The 14,356-nt window shown below is 38.7% G+C and overlaps 1 protein-coding gene across 2 annotated transcripts in view; it reads left to right on the top strand.

The window, feature by feature from the left end:
- The window catches only part of PDE3B (phosphodiesterase 3B), a 113,598-nt gene extending 99,823 nt beyond the window's left edge, over window positions 1-13,775 (top strand). For both annotated transcript variants that reach the window (XM_072985724.2, XM_020801420.3), the window contains exons 12-16: window positions 2,705-2,904; window positions 3,578-3,781; window positions 3,932-4,093; window positions 11,055-11,301; window positions 12,650-13,775. In XM_072985724.2, coding sequence (XP_072841825.2) covers window positions 2,705-2,904; window positions 3,578-3,781; window positions 3,932-4,093; window positions 11,055-11,301; window positions 12,650-12,873 — 1,037 coding nt within the window. In that variant the 3' untranslated portion in view covers window positions 12,874-13,775. The remainder of the gene's footprint in view (window positions 1-2,704; window positions 2,905-3,577; window positions 3,782-3,931; window positions 4,094-11,054; window positions 11,302-12,649) is intronic.
- The last annotated feature ends 581 nt before the right edge of the window (window positions 13,776-14,356 follow it).

Below are 14,356 nucleotides of genomic sequence, written 5' to 3'. Positions count from 1 at the left end.
AATATATGCTCAGCTGAAAATGTTCTGTTAACCTCAGCCTAGTTTGACTTGAATGAAATTTTTCACCAATTATACAAAAGATATTGAAACAGTTAATGATATTTTTCTTATAATATGTTCTTCATTTAATTTTTGTGGAAAAAAATGAGTAACGTAGATGTACTAGGAGGCTCCATAAGACGCACCTCTCCATAAGACGCACCAAATTTTAGGAGAAGAAAACAGGAAAAAAATAATCTGTTTTCTTCTAAAAATTTGGTGAACCTTATGGAGAGGTCCATCTTATGGAACACACCCTAGGACCCTTTGGAGGCCCGCCCCCTCTGGCCTGGCGGGGGGGCAGGGTGACCCTCCCAAAGGTCCTAGGGTGTGTTCCAAGACCCTTTAGTGACTCACCCTGCTCCCCTGGGGGTCAGAGGGGGCGAAATTGGCACCTTCTGGGAGTCTTCTGAAGCTTCCCAAGCCTCAAAAGAGTCCCAGAAGGTGCCGATTTTGCCCCCTCTGGCCCGGGGGGCAGGGTGATGCTCCAAAGGGTCCTAGGGAGTGTTCCAGGACCCTTTAGAGACTCACCCTGCCTCCCCCAGGGGTCAGAAGGGGCGAAATTGCCACCTTCAGGGACTCTTCTGAAGCTTCCCAAGCCTCAAGAGAGTCCCAGAAGGTGGCGATTTCACCCCCGCTGGCCCCGTGGGGGTGGGGGAAGCCTCCCAAGGGTCCTGGAAGGCAGACTCGGAACTTTGGAAGGCTCCCCCACCCCCCTGCGGGGCCAGAGGGAGCGAAATTGCCACCTTCAGGGACTCTTCTGAAGCTTGCCAAGCCTCAAAAGAGTCCCAGAAGGTGGCGATTTCGCCCGCGCTGGCCCCGTGGGGTGGGGGGTAGTGTCACAAGGGTCCGAGTGGGCCTTCCAGGACCCTTGCGACATTCCCCCACCCCCACCCCCACGGGGCCAACGCGGGCGAAATTGCCAGCTTCCAGGACCTTTTGTGAGGCTAGAAATCCTTACAAAAGGTCCTGGAAGGTGGCGATTTTGGCCCCGCTGGCCCTGTGAGGGTGGGGGAGCGTTGCAAGGGTCCTGGAAGGGTCACTCGGACCCTTGGGAGGCTTCCCCCCACAGGGCCAGTGGGGGCAAAATCTCCACCTTCGCTCCATAAGACGCATAGACTTCCCCCCCACACACACTTTTGGGGGCGGAAAAGTGTGTCTTATGGAGCAAAAAATGCGGTAAGTGTTTCAACTAAGGTTGTACAAGAATTACATAGATGCAAAATCTCAGTTGGTTCATACTACTGGTATGAATTTCACCAATATTGAACAGAAAAATATTGGTGGTATTGGTGGCGCTTTGGAAAATGGGCAATATATTTTTTTCTTTATACATATGCCGATTTTCTGTTACAAGAAATGCACAAAGAGACTTAGAAAAGAGTAATCTCTTTACCCACTCCAAACTACAACTGAGGGGCTGTGATGTTGGAATATTATCACCTTGAGGAGGTCTCCAGGTGCTGACCTTTTTACCTGCAGAGTGGAAGATTCAGCAGCTTAGAGGGAGGTTCACAACAATGTGGCCTTTGACTGTTGTTCGCAAAAATTGTCTGTAATTTTAGTTTCAGGATATCAGATTTTCCTCCAATAGATATGTGAAATCATCCCACTGTTCAGTTTTAGTAGGCAGTTACAAACTTTCATTACAGTTTATTATGTTTAGATTTTAATATATTTTTGTTTCATTTTGATTTGTTTTTACTGTTCAGTACTGTGCCTCAACTTTCAAGACTATAGAATATAGAAACACTAATAGGAAATTCCTTTTTCTCCTTTCCTTCTTTTATGAAAAAAAAAGATTAGTATTTTGTTTTGTTTTGTTTTTTTTGTCAAAAAGACTTCTTGTCCCAGATATATTGCTATGACAGGGTTTTCATGTAGCAGTTATAGAGGTTATGATTTACAGTATTGAATACTGCCATGTTGTGTCTGAACCCCTCCCTGAAAACAACCTGTGGGTTGTAAGCCAACCACAATCTACAGTTAAAAGCTTGAGTTTGCATATTGGCTTAAACATTTTAACTTCTTTAAATAATGGTTTCTGCTTCTTGGCTTCTTGTTTATTTTTATGACTGTCCATTATCTAAAAAAACTTGGTTAGTGGGCAGTATAGAAAATAAATAAATAAATAAATTGTGGCTTATTGTTATATCTGGACCTCAAAATGTTGTTTGTTTACACCCTTTCTTCCAAGTGAGTGACAAACGATGAAGGAAAGAAACAGACTAGGCAGCTTGTTTGGTCATCTATGGAAGAATTCATTATAAAGTAAGAAAAGATGACTGAAGTAAACCATGGCTTAACATGATGTATAAATGCATCTTGTTAAGTTTTATCCCAAGTTTAGTCTTTTTGACAATATCATCACCGGGATGACATCACCTGCCAGCAGAAAGGTGGGGAGTGTTACCTCCTTCACTTTTCTGGAGGATTTCTCAATCCACCAGAGCAGGTTTTTAAATGACAGAAAAAATAACTTCCCCCTTTTGAGCAGTAGAAGAGTTCAGCTGGGTTCTGCTGATGAATGGAATCCTCCCATCTATAGGGAGAATTTCACTGGTTTCAACCCAGAGAACAATGTAAGTTGATAGATGCATCTCGGAAATGTCTAGGAGACTGGCAGCCCTGAATGTTTTTAAAATGTAATTTACTTTTTTTCCAGATGAAGAAAATGATATTTCTGCTGGCCAAGTTGCCTATATTTCCTCCAAGAGCTGTACTGTTGTTGGTGAAAATTATGATTGCTTAGCTTCAAATATCCCAGCCTTAGAATTAATGGCTTTATATGTTGCAGCAGCTATGCATGATTATGATCATCCTGGTCGCACAAATGCATTTCTGGTAGCCACAACTGCTCCACAGGTACAGTGTGTGTGTGTGTGTGTGTGTGTGTGTGTGTGTGTGTGTGTGTGTGTGTGTGTGTGTGTGTGTGTGTGTTTCCATAAACACCTATTAATATCAAAACCCATGCATAAATATTTTCTCAATGTGTTTTTCAGAAGTGGTTCAGAGATACACATATTTGCCAAGATCTTTGGATGTTTAATTCATTTAATTCACAGACTTGGTATGCAGTTTAACTATGTTGCTACAGAAGATGTCTTCTAATAATTTTTCTTTTTCCCAATCAATATTTGTTCCTATCTTATTCAGGATGGCCACAATTTACCATAATTTATAAGTAATGTTATCCTGATCTGTTTCTTCAGACATTAGATATGGGACCACAGTTCTTGCTTAGGTACCATAATTAATACTCAGGCAAAAAGGATGTTTCCATAGCTATCTGAACACAGGTACTCCACTGACACCTAGTATATTATGACCAGTCAATATTTACTGAATTTGCCTAGGTTCTCTTTAGAGGTTGCATTTCTGACTTCTCAGAATCATGTTCCCCTGTAAAATTAATACATGTAGTCAACTATAAAAATAAAGCAATTTAGTATTCAAATTATTCAGTTAGAACATAAGCATGTCTTACATATTTGTGAAACTTCAGTCTCTAAAACATTGATATTTAATTATTTTTCAGGCTGTGCTATACAACGACAGGTCAGTTCTGGAAAATCATCATGCAGCCTCTGCATGGAGTCTCTTCTTATCTCTACCAGAATACAACTTTCTAACTAATCTTGATCATGTACAATTCAAACGATTTCGATTCTTAGTGATTGAAGCAATCCTTGCCACAGATCTCAAGAAACATTTTGATTTCCTTGCTGAATTTAATGCCAAGGTTTGTTGTGTACATTTAAGCATTTACACAGACTTTCCTTGCACAATGAAAGTGCTAAAACCCACCAAATGTAACTGAAAGGAATGATGGACTAAAGGAAAAACTTTAATCTAATAAATTACTAAAAATTATTTTTTGTCTTCTGAACAGGTTAATGATGTAAACGGTCATGGTATTGAATGGAGCAATGAGAGTGATCGCCTATTAGTATGTCAAATGTGCATCAAGTTGGCAGATATCAATGGTCCAGCAAAAGTTAGAGATCTACACTTGAAATGGACAGAAGGAATTGTTAATGAATTTTATGAGCAGGTAAGGCTGTGTAGTAAGAATTTTTTATATTGCACAAAATCTCTTTTTTTAAAATCTATCTTTTCTTGATAGATATACAGTATGTAATCCTGTGTATCTTCAGGCAGTCTGACAAGTTGAAATGGTACCCCCAGAATATATTAATAATATTATTATTGTGTACTGTTATGTCAATTCTGATTAATGGCAATCCTTTCTAAGGCTTTTCAGGTAGAGAATACGTACAAGTGGTTTATCACTCTCTTCTTCTGAGTTGCCCTGGAACTGTGCAGCTTTTTCAAGGCCATGCAGGCTAGCTGTGCTCGCAAGAGGCACAGTTGGGAATTGAATTCCCAACCTCTGACTTAACTAGATAGCTAAACCACCGAATTACCCAGCCAGTTATCCAAGAATGTACTGTAGCCAAAATAGCATCTGTTCAGAGCCATTGGTTAGATGAAATATAAGATATTTCTTCTTTTTCATTTGATTCTTCATGTGAGCTGAAAGTGTGTTTGCTATGCACACTAATCATAGATCACTAGGACTCTCCTAGCACTAGAGGTTAATAGTTGAATGAGTATTGGAGGGAAGAGGATTGGTTGGATACTAGTCATGTGTTCTCTTGTCATCTTAATACTTGCAAGTACTTCTGTACAGCATCTACAGAAAGAAGCACATAATTGACATTGCAACTCTGAAAGGATAAGTCCTTCCTACTCACCAGAGGATTACTCACCCATAACAAACAGAAATGATAGATTTCTAAGCAAAACATTTCCTGTAATGCAATTACTGTACTGTTTGTTATTTATATTTCCTTTTTTAAAGGAGCAATTTTGGATGCATTTTGCCTGATCTCAGATTTTTATGTGCAGGAACAGGCAAAATGTTGCAGATGAACATGAAGATGTATGCTTATAGTTGTCAAGCAGAGGGTTAATATTTTCAGATTAACAAACCAATCATATGTTAATAACAGATAAAATTCCTGTTCAAGGCCCATTGAATATAATTGATATTGCTAGAGATTACCATTTTTATCATTAACATCTCCATTGTCATAGAATGAGCCTATCAGATACGATCATGTTATTCCACCAGTGTTCTCGATAGTTACATGTTTATTCAATTCTTTTCCATCCACATGTATAGCACATCAACAAAGAGGAACATGGGGCATCCTAGATCTGTTATCATTCAGAACACAGAAGGGTTGGATCAAGCTGGGAGGTTCTGTGCATGATACTCCCCTGCTTTGTCCTTTGTCCCATTCTCTATTAAAAATTTTCCCTGGACAGTTTGAGAGATGTTTTGCAGGCCTATAGGGAAAGAGGGAACTGGTATCCCCTGATTTTCCTCAAGCATATAATTCCATGAAATCCGGGTTCTTTCTTGAAATGGAAGGAGCTGCTAGAAGGATGTCAAACTATCTGCCCCGATTCCCAGTTGCCTGAATTCCATAAATCTTAGAACATATAACTAAAACAGTGTGAGCTATGAAAAAAAAGATTGATTTTAATAGTAAAAAAACCAGTACCTCTCCAATATTCTAGAATTAAAAGTTTTGTTTTAAGATATGTTTTGAGCCAGTGTTTTCATACCTATAGCTGCAGTGCTTTTCATGATTCTTAAGGGAAAAAAAATCAGCCTATCTTTATATTACGAGGAAAAAAAGGGCAGAAAAGTGAAGTCCAAAGTAGTAAGAACATAACAGGAGTCAGCATGAGAAAAGCACACACACAAGCAAAACTTACAAGATGGCCGTTTGAAGCACTTGTTGTTTTGCCTAGGATGGAGAAGAGCTGAGAATCTTCTCATGGTTGACAGTTTAATTAAAACAATTTCTTGTGGATCTTGGAGAAGTGGAATTCTTGGGCCAGGGAAATGCTAAAAAGAATATGTCTTATTGTCATGAGTTCAGCCGAAGATCCAGAACCTGAGGGGTTAACTACAGCTGAGGAGAATGTTGAGCGATTAGAAGCACAGACAGCTGAATCGCCACCAGATTCTCCTCCCCCAGTAGCCAGGGTAAGGGCTAGACTTTGGCAAAGACTTATGACGCAAAGATCAGAGGATCGCCTGAATGCTGCCTGCAGAAACATCAGATCAGCTAGTCCTGAGTATTGACAGGATGAAAGGCTTCCCGGATATCAATGACTGTTTTGCTATATAATCAGCTCCCAGATGGCTGGGAAGCTCGTGGAAGCAACAAGTCAAATCTCTGGCTCGCATCCATGCTCCTGACTACCTCGAACCTTGTTCTCTGGAGCCTTGGCTTTGGACTCTGACCCTGGACTACATTGTGTGATTTGGCTATGGACCCTGACCTCGGATTATGGTTTGTGATTTGGCTTTGGCATTTTGGTATCGGCTCTGCATTCTCTGAACTTCTGATACTGGACTGGCTTATTGGACTTTGCTGTTGAAACCCCTGGGAATGTGACACTCATATGTATGGGACCATACAATGTAGACTAGGCTTTTGTTGAGTTGTATAAAAACAGGTACTGTTCATTCATCTGTGGAACAGCCATGTTTAACATTGTGGTACAGGTAATACAATCTAGTAGTAGCATGACTTGAATTTACAGTATTGTAGAACAGAGGTTGTCAGCCCCCAGTCTGCAGCCCGGTGCTGGTCCATGGGCTTGCTGGAACTGGGCCTCAGATATGGATCTCTCCCCCCCCAATGCATGCGTGGTGAGTGTGTCACACTTGCGGGGGCGTCGCACCTGCGGTGGGTGTGTCATGCTTGCGTGGGGGTGTTGTGCCTGCGGTGGGTGTACAGTGGAGTCCTGACATACGAATGGCTCCACTTACGAACTTACAAAGGGCTGCCCCGATGATGGTTTCAGCAGCGGAGCAGCTGCCCCGTGGGGGAGAAGTGCCAGATCGGCTCCTGCCTTCCTTCCCCACCGGGCAGCTGCTCCGCTGCTGAAAGCACCATCGGGCCAGCCCTTTGGGAGGAGCCGGGCTGCGGGGAAGGAAGGCTGAAGCCGATCTGGTCTTTCCCCCCCACCATCGGGAGCAGCGCTTTGGGAGAAGCCTCGCTATGGGGGAGAAAGACCGGATCAGCTCCTGCCTTCCTTCCCCGCCGCCCGGTTTCTCCCAAAGGGCTCGCCGGATGGTGCTTTCAGCAGTGAAGAAAGGGCTGGAACGGATTAATGGGTTTTCAGTGCATTCCTATGGGGAATGCATTTTCGACCTACGGACTTTTCGACCTACGGACACTGTTCCAATACGGATTAAGTCCGTAGGTCGAGACCCCATTGTATCATGCTTGTGGTTGGCGTGTCACCACAAGCATGAGATGCCCCCTGTGAGCATGACACACCCACCATGCTCACGTGGGGGTGCCCCTACTCCCACCGCGCATGGAGCTTGCTTTCCCCAGCCGGTCCACAGCCCCAAAAAGGTTGGGGACTGCTCTTGTAGAGTTTTGTCTAAGAGCAGCGTTATCCATCAGCAAACATGATGATCTTTATCTAAGCCTTAATAGTAGTATATTCCAATGGTATTTTGTTGATAGAAAGTAAATTAATTCATCATTGAATCACTGTTGTGATGGAAGGCAGTTAGCAATAGATTAACCTATATGTTTCTGTGTCAGGTATCTGGGTTCAAAATTATATCAGGAAGGACCACCCTTCACTCTACTATTCCTTCCTTCTAGTATAAAAATAGTGTTTTGTGGGCTCTAGCCTGCATAGAATTTTATTTTTCTTTTCCCAGTTATGATTTATTGTGCTTGAATGAGCCATGTACCTGTGTGTATCCTTCCTCTTCCCAATTCCTTGCACACCAAGCTTGGGTGACACTTTTCTATTTTTCGAACTGCAGTTTTTTTATGACATCAAACTCAGCATTGCAAAACACACACAACCTGTTTCCTTTGGTTGTATTCCTCTATTTTATGAGCAGCCCTGTGAGGGGTTTGAAGCAGGAAATAGATAGGGATGTAGGTTCCCTAGAAATAAAGTGTACTTGTGCCTGACTTCTCCTCTGGTGGCAACCAGAGTTCAGATGTTGCAGGCTACTGTAGTTCAAGAACTACTGTAGTTCAGATGCATAAGGCAGTGGGGAGAATGGGATGGTTGGAGTCTGTAGGCACCTGATTCATTCTCAGTCCAGTAAACCTAGGGTCATAAAAGAGAAATGAAATAAATTCAGCATACAGGGCCACGAAACCGCAGACAATTAAGAACCACATTTATTCAGGGTGATTATCTCTGTGTACTGCAACATGTTGGTCACACTTACCATTTATTAAATCACCCCAGCATATAATTACTTCACCGTTGTTATGTCTTCATTCATTTGGAAAGGGCATTAGCCTTTTGATCAAGTATTTGATCAAAAGTGGGTAAGGTTTCCGTACCAGCATTGTTGGTGGTGTCCATGTTCTCTGATGGTATTACAACCCCTAATTTTAACATTTCAGCAACATATATTTGATTTTTTAATGAACAATTTCTGGAATTATATTCAATAAAAACATTTCTGGTTTAAAAGCTATTTCTTGTTGTATAATTTCTTGTGAGATAACTTTTATCAGTCTCCAAAAGCGTTTTGCTTTATCACATGTCCACCACATAGGAAAAAAAGTTCCTGATTGCTGAGAACACTTCCAACATGAATTGTGAGCCCCAGGTACAATTTTGCCAGTTTTACAGGTGTATAATACCATCTATGGAACATCTTTAAAACATTTTCTCTCAAATTTACTGGTTTGAGCCATCTATAGTTCTCATTCCACATTTGAGTCCAATCGTCTATGTCTATATTGTAACCAAAATTTTGTGCCCATTTAATCATCACTATTTTTACCCTTTCATCCTCTACATTATATTCTAACAAAAAAGTATACATTTTTGTATAATTTTATCACTAGTATAAAGCGATAATTAATCCACCTGTACCTTCCCCTCATAAAAGCCCACTTTTATTTTTTTGAAACCTTGATTCTAATTTTAACATTGTCCACCAGTCTGTTTGTAAACCTATTTCCTTCAGCTCTTGTATATTTTTAAATTGATTTTTTTTGGTTAATAGATCTTTATATGTATATCTCCATTCTTCTACCATTAAGGCAGGTTTAGTAAATGCTTCCAACAGTGCTACCCAGATTTGGATTTTTTTTATGCATTTGCTCCTGGAACCTTTGCCAAATCTGGTATAATGCTTTCTTTATAGTATGATCAAGAAAAGTTCTTTGAGCTTTGCCCTTGCCATACCATGTATATGCATGCCATCCTAACCATGGGTCATGTCCTTCCAATTTTAAAAGTTTTTGATCTTACAACGCAATCCATTGCTTTATCCACTTCAATGCAGAAGCCTTATAGTATAGTAAACAGTTTACTAAGACCATTCCTCCTCTTTCAAGTCCTGTAGAACTTTACATTTTATTCTTGGCTTTTTAGCTTGCCATATAAACTTAGAAAGCACCACATCTACTTCCTTAAAATATTTATAATTCAACAATATTGATAAATTTTGGAATAGGAACAACAGCTTTGGCAAGATATTCATCTTTATAATAGCAATTATACCCAGCAATGGGAGTTGTAATTTGCCCCATGTTTCAAGTTTTTCCTGTATTTCTTTACATATTGGAAGATAATTATCTCTCATCAAGGTGCTTGTTTTGTTTTTTGTTTTTTTGTTTTTGTTTTTGTTTTTTGTAATATGTATTCCCAAATATTTGATCTTTGATTTATGTTCAAATCCTGTTTCCGCTTCTAATTTTTTTGCTTCTTCTTGTGTCATATTTTTTGTCAAGAATTTGGTTTTTTCATTGTTTGTCCTGAAACTGCTCCAAAATTCTCAATTATAGCTATTAATTCTCTGATTCCTCCGGTTTTTCTAATAATAGTACAAAATCATCAGCGTAAGCTTGTTGTTTATATTCTTTTCCTTTTATTCTGAACCCTCTAACTTTGGGAACTCTCCTTATTTTTCTGTTTAATATTTCTAAAGTCAAAATAAAGAGTAGAGGTGATAAGGGACATCCTTGTCTTGTACCTTGTTGAATTTGAATCTCTTCCAAAATTTGACCATTAATCTTAACTATTGATTTTTGTTGTAAATAAATTGATTTCACTGCTTGAAAGAAACTTCCTTGAAGTCCCATCGTTTTTAATTGGATCAACACGAAGTTCCAGCTAGGAGTCCAGGCTCATGATGGAGCCATCACATTGCTCTCAGTTTCACTGATGTACACTATTCAGCCCCCTTTGCTATGTTAAGATGTGTATCCAAGAAGAGGGTGGTACATCAAAAACCAAATATTACACCCAGAGTCAATTTTTCAAAATCATAGTACAGTAGTTTTTAAAGAGATGTCATAGTTTTCAGTTTACAGAATAATTACTTAGCAAATATGTGCAAGAAATGAGCAGAGCTGATATTTTGGAGGTCACTCATCCATTGGGTTGCAAACTTGAAGGAACATAAATAATATTTGATATTTCAGAGAGACTTCTTGCTAGAAGATATTGGAAATACTGGGCACAATATTGAGGCTGCTGTTGCTCATTTTTTACTAGTTTCCATTTTAATGTAACAATGACTCTAAAATACTTGTGCATGGTACTGCATTTTTCAATACAAGATTTTGGAAAAATTTGTAACTTAAGGTTGTGCTTCCACAACCATTCAGTACATGAGTATCAGCACACACTGGCTTTAGACTGTGACATATTGGTTATGTGATGATTGACAGCACATGCTGAACACAGTCAGCTTTTTATACTCCCATCACAAGTGCTTGGAAAGTGTATGGTTGCACTGGCATCTTAAAAGCAAACACTTGCAGGTTTGTGTTGTTTGGGAGGCTATGAAAGGATCTAATAGTAATTTCATGTTCCATATTACTTTCTCAAAATATTAGTTGATCAGTTTGCTTTGTATGCCACTTTTACCAATGTCATGCTGATATTCAATCAACTCTAAATATTCTGTATGTTTGAACTTTCAGGGAGATGAAGAAGCAAGTTTGGGATTACCTATAAGCCCTTTTATGGATCGGCGTTCTCCTCAACTTGCAAAGTTACAGGAATCTTTTATTACTCATATTGTTGGTCCCCTCTGCAATTCTTATGATGCAGCAGGCTTGCTTCCAGGAGAATGGGTAGACAAGAAAGAAGATGACATGGAAAGCTCTGAAGATTATGATGCAGAAGAGTTAGATAGCGAAGAGGACGAAATGGAAGACTTTGCTACAAGTAAGACTAAATAACTGAGTGCCATTTAGTTGTTACAGAATCAACATTATCAACATAGTCAGAGGGTGCACTTAGCCACACATCCCCTCCACTGCCACTTTTCCCATTTGAGCAATGGTGAGGTGTAGACTCTACTTGTGAGGAAGAACTAAAATCTCTCCTTTTCAATTTGTTGGTGCTCATTTGAATGATGGGTGGCAGACCCAGGTACTCCTCCCTAACTGTTCAAAATATTAGATTTTATAACAACTGAGGAGGGTTTTGGTTTGATTGATTTTGATTTTCCTTCTTATATAATTATTTAGATACTTTTAAAAACATTTTATATCAATTTCCAATTTAAAAATTCTCCAGCAGTTTACTACTTTGTTTCCCCCAAAATAAGACCTAACCTGAAAATAAGCCCTAGTATGATTTTTCAGGATGCTGGTAATATAAGCCCTACCCCCAAAATAAGTCCCAGTTAAGTGAATCCCCACCCTCCACCATTGTGCAGCAACCAGAAGAAGATGACATGACTGCATTTGAATAAATGTAGATGGTTGTACATGAAAAACAATAAAACATCCCCTGAAAATTAGCCATAATGCATTTTTTTAGCAAAAATTAATATAAAACCCTGTCTTATTTACAGGGAAATATGGTATAATACAATGTTAAGGTAGAATAAAAGATTTTAAAAATGCATCAAAGTCACTAGGGCTACCAGAAGGAATCTGGAAAAATGACTGGGCAGATAAATAGCTCTTGATTTCAGCAGAGAGATTATTCCACATACTCAGTATCATAGTTGAGAAAGTCCTCCTAGCCATGACTAAATGAGCTTCACCAGCCATGTTAAGGCCCTCATCATAAATGCATAAATGCCAGAGGAGCTTATCCAGATCAATGTAATTACTTAGTTAACGTCTAATTTGCAAGAGGTGTAGATAATCATAGATACAGTAGAATATCACAATTATCAGTATTTATGAAGCTTGCTTTTTACACCAAGTGCTTCTGAATGTTGTATTCTCCAGTTCCCCCAGCTATCTCAGGCTTCTTTTGCTTTTAAGGTCCTTCTTTTTGTTCTTACACTGCCTGTCATTGTTTTTGCAAGTGTAGTGCCTATTTTCCAATATTTAACCCTTCCATTAAGCAGCCAGAAAGATTGATGAAAGAGTGCTGCTCAACTTGGCCTAGTAGTAGCACATTAGATGTATTTGATTTAGAAGTAATAGTAAAAATTGCTGCCTATAATACATGATTAAGTGATCTTTTTGGTATAGTAATTCTTCGCTAAGCAGAGAGAACTTGCTTCACACTTATTTAGGGAAAGATACCGAAAACTATTTTTCCTGTTTTGCAGAACTACAGAGAAGAAAAGGACAACAAATATTTTGTCAGTTAATATACCATTTGAATGAAAATCATAAAATATGGAAGAAAGTAATTGAGGAAGAAGAGCAAAATAAATCAGAAGAGAATAAGCCATCAGAAAACACATATTTATGTCAAACAGATGACATTCAGGTTATTGAGGAAGCAGATGAAGAAGAGGAACGTCATCAAGGAGAAGAAAAAATATATTAAAATTTCAATGTAATGTACATAACTAATTCAAAAAGCTTTGATTTCTCATAAAGCTGAGTTTAGTTCAATGCAGTAGACAGAACTAGACAAGATTCTGAATACTGCGAAAGGATATTTATTTCTTTAGCAGTATCCCACTCACGTGCACTTTTACCATATGGAATTTGAGAACTCGTCAGAGTCTTAATACAAAGATTATACACCCAACTTGGTATTTAAATACCTTGTTTTGCTGCCTTGCTAATAATAGCTGCTTATTATCAAAATGTTATTTACAGGTTTTTTGGGGGGGGGAGTCAGCAGCCTTGGTTACCAAAGTCAGCAAATTATTTTGCTGATAGGGTTTTTTGACTGAGTACTTATAATGTTTTGGGATTTGTATTTTATTTTAATGTGAATCTAAAAATCACTGTGCCTAACTATCAGTATGAATGTTGCAGTTAACAACAATTTCATTTGCAGTAGTTTTCTTAATGAAGTTATCGTGAGTTGAATTAACCATGTAGGGACTGCAACCAGATTAGGAAAGTTTTGGGTTTTGTGGTTAAAACTTAATCCTATGCGCATCAGTCTGATGCTTTTTACTGTAGTGCATAACCTGCCATTTTATTTTTCTGAAAGTGTTCAGGTTTGCAGTGGGTATCCAGACTAATTTGCTAATTATTCACCAGTTGCCTTTTTTCATTATTCTGCAATGGAACATATTTTAATAATTAAGGGATTTTATTCTTTTAGTTTGTTCTATAAATATGTTCTACTCCTACTTAGGATTCCTGTCTGAAAACATGAAACAATAGCTTTTATATTTACTATTTTGTGCTAAGGCTTGATGTTCATTTTTTAAAATTGTATTGTTCTTTCTATGTAAACTTCAGAAAGATTAAAGGATTGTTTTCTATAAACAGGCACTTTTCAAGAATCCATTTTACTCAGATTACAAAACATCCAATACACATTGGCTGGAATCCGGTAGTAAGTTTAACTAGGATAGGCCAATTGAATCAATGGAACTTGCAGAGGTGTTGACTCACCAAATCCCTACTGATTCAACAGGCCTACTCAACTTGTGACTTACTACTGAATTTCAGCCAATAAATATTTTGATATTTTAGATTTAAAAATTATAAACTATGTTATAATTAATATCCAGTCACATGCCCCATAATGTATTGTGCCCATTTTAGTTTCATATGATACAAAACAGAAAGGGCTGGTAAGCAGGTGTTTTTGTCCCTGAATTTTGTCTTTGGTTGAAGTCCATTTCAGTTATTTCGTCTAAGGGCCAAAATAAACATGTTAGTATGCTTGAAATTAACAATTGCATATTTAGTTTTTAAAGAAATTGAGTTGTGTGCAAGGAATGTCTGTCTGCTTTGAAAACCTAGTGGGATAAAAGATCATTAATCATTTGTCTCCTGCTGTGCTCCCTGGGCAGACTTGAAGTTGTCATACCTGCTGTTTGCATGGAGGAAATCTTGTGTAA

The sequence above is a fragment of the Pogona vitticeps genome, chromosome 1 (genome assembly GCF_051106095.1).
Source record: "Pogona vitticeps strain Pit_001003342236 chromosome 1, PviZW2.1, whole genome shotgun sequence".
Lineage (NCBI taxonomy): Eukaryota > Metazoa > Chordata > Lepidosauria > Squamata > Agamidae > Pogona > Pogona vitticeps.
The sequence above is the reverse complement of the archived record's forward strand: the minus strand, read 5'-3'. Positions and strand labels throughout refer to the sequence as shown.